General features: G+C 30.4%; 1 protein-coding gene across 6 annotated transcripts in view; it reads left to right on the top strand.

Annotated features, from left to right (window-relative positions):
* Positions 1 to 697: 697 nt before the first annotated feature.
* Positions 698 to 7,378, top strand: part of LOC121388706 — a 21,316-nt gene continuing 14,635 nt past the window's right edge. For 2 of the 6 annotated variants that reach the window (XR_005959999.1, XR_005959998.1), the window contains exon 1: positions 698 to 1,329. Coding sequence is in view for 3 of the 6 variants with exons in the window: in XM_041520170.1 (XP_041376104.1) it covers positions 972 to 1,329 (358 nt within the window). In the remaining 3 variants the exon portion in view is untranslated. The remainder of the gene's footprint in view (positions 1,330 to 7,378) is intronic. The other 4 variants (XR_005960000.1, XM_041520170.1, XM_041520172.1 and 1 more) reach the window with 4 other exon arrangements.

Here is a 7,378-nt window from a genome sequence, read left to right as displayed (position 1 = left end):
GCCTGTGGGAAGCGCAACTAAAAGATCACTTGCTGCCTGTCGGAAAAGAGTAGCCTATGTGGCGACAGCGGGTTTCCTCTAAAAAACAGTGTCAGAATGACCATATGTTTGACGTCCAATAGCCGATGATATGATAAAAAATCAATGTGCTCTAGTGGCGTCGTTAAATAAAACAAACTTTACTGTTTTACATAACGGTATATATTATTCACATTACATTTAAATAGCCAGGCGTAACTATAGGAAAGAACAATTACATACAAAAGATTATGAAATAATAAATAGAGATGCAAGAAGAGACATAAATAATACTGCAATTGTGTTTCGCATTAATACACGAAGTTACAGGATGTTGAGGCAACAGTACAACTTAGAAGTATTTGTTGGGTATTATTTCGGAAAAGGGGCGGGACGAAGCCCAGTGGTAAAGCGCTTTCCTGAATGAATGAATGAATGGATGGATGGATGTTTAACGACAACCCAGCACGAAAAATATATCGGCTAATGGGTGTCAAACTATGGTAAATGCAAACCTTAAGTGATGAGCAACATCAGTATAAAAATTCTAAAGTTAATAAATACACAGTGTAAAGAACTGTGCGAAAAATATAATTGTTACTAATGGGAAAATATTGCGGTTTTCCTCTTTGAGATTATACTAGTATGTCAAAATTAACAAATGGTTGACATCCAACAGCCGGTGATTAATAAATCAATGTGTCTTGTGGTGTTGTTAAACAAAACACACTTCTAACTTTTGTTTCGAAAACATTCACCTGTGAACAACAACATAAAATGTTAAACAGTTACTGGCAAAAGAAACTGATGTATAAGGCATATTGTATTCAGCAGTATATTGTTTTATCGTTTTGTTTGTTCTGAACGTTGCATTCATTATTATTGTCATTTCTCATTTCTGCAAAACATCTCTAGTTATGAGGTTGTGATTTTTTAGAAACCGCTTTACCAACATGTTGGTTAAAATATTTGTCTTAAATATTGGAAGAAACTCTGGCATGCATTTACTATTTCAACTGTTTGCTATAGTAACAGTTCTAGATTTGGCGAAGTCTTCAAGTTGCGACAAGGATGTTACTTATATAAGAGATGACGTCTTTTCTAATTTACGTTTGACGGAGGGCACAATTGATACTCATGATGGAGTGAAAACTCACGCCATGTGCGCTGTAAGATGTAAAAGGGATCCTGACTGTGTGTCGTTCTTTTTCAAGAATAAGTCCGGCATCTGCCAGATTAATTCCGTGATTTATCTTTCAACAGCAGGATCAGAAAGCAGTGTAGGAAGTGTATACTTCAGAAAAAAAATGGGTAAGAATTGAATACACATTTTAATTTACATATGTGTTATAGCTTATATGCGACTACGATTCAAGCACGCTGCCATGTAAACACGTCAGATATTTGGGTAAGAATTGAATACACATTTTAATTTACATATGTGTTATAGCTTATATGCGACTACGATTCAAGCACGCTGCCATGTAAACACGTCAGATATTTGGGTAAGAATTGAATACACATTTTAATTTACATATGTGTTATAGCTTATATGCGACTACGATTCAAGCACGCTGCCATGTAAACACGTCAGATATTTGGGTAAGAATTGAATACACATTTTAATTTACATATGTGTTATAGCTTATATGCGACTACGATTCAAGCACGCTGCCATGTAAACACGTCAGATATTTGGGTAAGAATTGAATACACATTTTAATTTACATATGTGTTATAGCTTATATGCGACTACGATTCAAGCACGCTGCCATGTAAACACGTCAGATATTTGGGTAAGAATTGAATACACATTTTAATTTACATATGTGTTATAGCTTATATGCGACTACGATTCAAGCACGCTGCCATGTAAACACGTCAGATATTTGGGCTCTTTGTCCAAGGCAGGGTTTAATGGTTTGTTGTTCTCAGTGCATGACCACAAAATTACATCTCCAATTTTTTTTTTAATGATTTATTTTCCCCAGATCATTGTCAGTGTGCCTTGAATCATTGTCCTACATTGTATAATATTTACAAATAGTTATACATACGTATTGCATATATAGATACATACATACATACATACATGCGCGCACGCATTCAGCAAACACGCATATTACATATACCCATACTTCATATATCTTTTCAAACATAATGTATATATACACCCGTAATTACCTGAAATGATTTTGATCTGAGTGTCTAAAACAGAAAAGAGAAAAAACATATAGAAAGAAAGAAGAAAAGGAAAGAAAGACAAGAAAGACAATTTGTTTACTGGGGTGCAGGCTAATTAAAAATAATAATATTAATAATAAAATTCAATACGTGAAGCAAATTAGTGTCTAACAGTTAATATCCACACTTAAATCAATACAGAGAAGAAGCAGATACGAGTAGATATGGTAGATAGATGTAAGATTCATAAAAGAGATAAATCTAGAGTTGTATTTCCAAACAAGTTGTTAGTTTTGTAAATAAAAAGCAATAAGCAAAGACACCAAAGTAAAGGGTCCAAACCTATAGTTATAGAAGATGGTGTTTTTGATGCTATTCGTCAATACTAAAAAGGTTAAACCACTTTCCTCAAAATTCATTAAATTTGTCATGTTCACAATTTTAAAAATAAATACACATCTATTTTAAATTTCTTTTGCAGTATGTTTTTATAACATTAATATGAAGACTTTTGTTAAGTATTTTCATACTATAAATGTAATATTTTATATTGATTAAAATCCAATTAACTACATCGCTTAGCTCATTATCATACCAAACATAACTGTATGTTTATTAAGTGAACTCCGACAAATTTAAGGTTTCAGAACATTTTTACAAAAACTACATTTATTTGAATCTACATATGCAAAAAAGGTATTAGTAGCTAGGATATTGAAACCATTGCAAGGTAGTATCTTTTGTGCATTTAAAGGGTATAGCATAAAAATAATATTTCACGTATAACAATCAAATGTTAAACCCTTAGATGCAAATTTTGCTTGTGCCTTTGGTACTACATGATTATTATTCAAAATATTGTATATATCTTCACTTCTAGTATTCTCATTTAGTATTAGTTTCATTTTAGATGGCAAGATAGGTGTTTACTAAGAATAAATGCTGTACTGTTAATATTGTTTAATGAGGATAAGAATTATTTTACCGCATAAACTAGCGATGCGTAATTTAAAAGGTCTGTCTTTAGATCATATATGTTTTTAAAAGTTGCAAAATCTAAAATGTTTCCTTTATTATCAAGTAAATCATTTATGAAAACAATATTCTTTTTATATATATAATTGCTGTACAGAAGTGGTTTATTATGTTTCAATATTTTAGTATTGTACCAAATATTCAATCCTTGTACATCTTCAGTATTTTCAAGGTCTTGGTTTTGCTGTATTAACACCCAACTAGATAATACGTCTTTCAAAAACGGATTTTGCATATGTTTGTTTTTTAATGTAATAAAACAGTCTCCACGAATTATAATATCTTTAGTAGTAAGATTGGTGGTAGGTTTAAATAAATTTACTCATTTGTGATTGTTTAGAAAAAGTCTTTTTAACCACGATGATTTTAAAGAAGTCATAACATGCTGTATTCATGTATATTTGGCATTTTTATACCACCGTGTTTGTAGTCTTCTATTAGTGCATCGCAATTATATTTGTCTGGTTTATTTTACCAAATAAATTTGAAAAACATTTTATTTATTTGTTCTATAATACGTTTCGGTGGGTTTGGTAATGATATTAGTAAATAAGAAATTTTGGGCATTATTAAAGTTTTGAAAATGGTAACTCTTCCTAAGGCTGTAAGTTTTCTAAAGGACAATTTTTTTTTTTTATCAGTCTCCATTTGTTTAATTTTAGAGTCAAAATTAGATTCCATAATTTCAGTTAAATTTATTGTAAAGTTAATGCCGAACATATTGAATTCGTTGACACCCCATTCTAACTTCCAACGTGTATGGTGGTAGACATCTTTTGAATGCTTCTTGCTTCCAAAAAAAGAATAAATATAGTATCTTCTGAATATTGTGATATTAAATATTCTGTATCATCCATGTTAATACATTTAATATCGTTATTCTTTCTTACCAAAATACATCAATGTTAATACATTTAATATCGTTATTGTTTCTTACCAAAATACTTAAAATTTCGGCACATATTATAAAATATATAGGATGATAGAGGGTCTCCTTGTCTGCATCCCCTTTGCAGCTTAAAGGTGTCTGATAGATAGCCATTTGGCATTACTCTAGACATTGAATTTGTATATAATGTTTCAATCCAATTTTTATTGATGTTTTAAAATTAAATATATCTAAAGCTTCATCAATAAAAGAATAAGGCACTCAGTCAAATGCTTTTTCGAAATCTACAAGTACAAATAAACCAGGTATGTTAATGAATTCGGTATTTTGCATTATATCATATATCATACGAATATTTTTTCCAATGTATTTGCCTTTAATGAAACCCGTTTGGTCTTTATTATTTTATCTAACATTGTTTTTATTCTATTAGCAATTCAGCCGGCAGCCATTTTATATGTACAGTTTAACAGCGATATAGGTCTCCAAAATTGTTTTGGTTTGTTTTAGGAATACAATAATTATGCCAACTTTTTGCACAGTGGACATTTCTTTAATAGTATAACAGTAATTTATTGATCGGACGATGTAATTCCTAAATCCACCCAAAACAATTTAAAGAATTCTACTGTGAATCAATCCTAGCCAAGACTTTTATAATTTTTCATGCTTTTTAGAAAATTTAAACTTCAGAATGAGTTATTTTGCCTTCTAGAAATTGTGCTTCTTTATTTGTAAGTTTTCTAAAATTGTAATCAGATAGTTTCTCTGTAATATTATTATTATTTTGTTTGGCTGGCGCAGAGTACAGAGTTTGATAAAAAAAAAAAATATATATATTTAGTTTCTGTTAAAATTTGTTTTTGGTCTGTAATTATTGTTCCATTACTTAATTCTATTCTTGATATTAATTTATTATAGTAGTTTCTAGATTCCATATTACAAAACGTATTTTGTTGGCTTTTCACCATCTTCTACCCATTTTGCCCTCGCAAATACCTTTGAGTTTTTTGTTTTCTTAATTCTTCTAGTTCTTGCTTTTTGTCCTCTAATATGTTATGGTTAGTGTTATAATTTTCTTCTAATTCCTTGATATCTTGACACAATTTATTTTCTATTTCATTATTGTTATGTTTCTTATATGTTGAGTATGAAATAGTTTTTCCTCTTTTTTCCATTAGCAATAATTCAAGAAGAAGTTGATAATTTATTACAAACTTATTTTATATTTAGGGACGGTCATAACATTATCTGGGTTGTATATCAAAACAGCATATTAAGATGTTTCATTATTTAAAAAAAAAAATCGTGATTTTTACATATTCTTTATCAGTTGAAAGTGAATTGTTGAATTTCCATAATCCTTTACCTTGCTGGATTGTATTTAATTTCAGGCAGAGAACCACCCCGGAATGATCAGACCTATAGCTATTCTCTATTATAACATCTTGAATATATGGCACTGAATTACAAGAAAGTAGGAAGAAATCTAATCTAGCTAGTTTTAATGGATTTGATATCTTCTTAATACAGGATACAGTTCTCTGAAAGGGTCTTTCATATAAAAAGTTTCAATATTTTTAAAAAGTGTTTTTTGAGCTTTAGGATGGTTGATATGTAAATAGGTTTTTTTGTGTCAAGACCTTGATTTAATACCAAATTAAAATCGCAACATACTAAGTACTAGTTATTTTCGAACCCTTAATACAATTTAAAATATGCAAGAAAAACTGTGGATCATCGTTATTTGGTGTATATATATTTATAAATGTCATTTGCGCTTCCTCTATCATAATGTCTAATGCAATACAAATTACCTGAGTTATCGACTTTGCTTTTGTGTAATTTGTATTCAAAAGTGTTTAGTATAACGGCACCTCCTCTAGAATTACTTGAAAAAAGTTAAATATACATTTATACCCCCATTCGGTCTGAACATATGGTTCTAATCCACGGTTAAAATGCGTGTCTGGGAGGCAGTAAATATCAAAATGTTTGCATTTTAGATAGTGTAGTACATCTTTTCTTTTGTTACAATCTCCAAGTCCCTGACAGTTCAGAGTCATTATTCATAGGCAAGCCATCTTAAGTTAATAATTCATTAAAAAGTAATTTCTTATTTCTTAATTTAACTTGTTTGGAAATGACACTTTTTAACTTTAATAAATGCATTAGTAGATAGCAATATAATAAACAGTGTTCAAAAGTTATAACGTGACCAGAAAGAAAGAAATACGCAATGTTTCTGATTGTAAAGGGAAAGAACTGAAATGATCTGAAACAAGAAAAAAATATAAACAAATAACTAAAAGAGACTGGAAAGACAGCGAGGTCGAGGATCACGTGATTCCCGTCCCCAGATCTCTAGGAAGTATTAATACAGAAGGAGTTTCTTATGCAGAATAAATGTTTAACCCATATAGCATATAAAGTGCTATTCATTGTGGTTATTACACTTTGTGTTACACACAACAAACCCAGTCATACCCACGCTCGCACACATGCACCCACGCGATCACGTATATTAATGTACTCAATCGAATATAAACATACGCACACACAAATAGTTAGAATTACATGTATCTGAATGAATTAACTAATAAGGTTGTTTTTATATTAATATATTAACATGATCCAGGACACACGAAGGTGTAACTGCGCTATATTCAGTTACTCAACACACGCATGCGTACGTGTCATTCTGACACATTATTCCAAAGTTGTAAAGAAACGTATCAAAAACACGCCAAACTACCTCCTGTGTAAAATTACGTTTCTACATTTATCCTATCAAGCGTATAATATTATACAACAGCTGGTATACGTCAAAATAATAATAAATTATTGTAAATATCTATAAAGACGGACGTTTTTTTAGTAATTTATAATGACATGTGCCTCAATCTAAGAGCCTACTGTACCAAAATATATTTATATTTCTGAATTCTGTATCACTTTGCATGAAACGGGATGTGGTTCATGGTTGCCAAAAAGGACCTTTGCACTTGTTAATATGAAATGTCAGACCCTATTCTGGCAGGCATAATTCATATTGCTATATAAGTTTACCTTTTTTGTGTACAGGAAGGCAGGTAGATGTATACATACTGTTGTACAGTTTAATTTTTCTCAGCTCAACTCACTAATAGTACCAATAACAGTACTTTGATTTCCATAATCTTTGAATATTGAATGAATCGAAAATATCAAAATGTATGTATCTATTCAATAAGTTAAAAGCTGTTAATATTA

The sequence above is a fragment of the Gigantopelta aegis genome, chromosome 14, assembly GCF_016097555.1.
Source record: "Gigantopelta aegis isolate Gae_Host chromosome 14, Gae_host_genome, whole genome shotgun sequence".
Classification (NCBI taxonomy): domain Eukaryota; kingdom Metazoa; phylum Mollusca; class Gastropoda; order Neomphalida; family Peltospiridae; genus Gigantopelta; species Gigantopelta aegis.
Note: the sequence above shows the minus strand (reverse complement) of the source record. Positions and strands in the feature narration are given on the sequence as shown.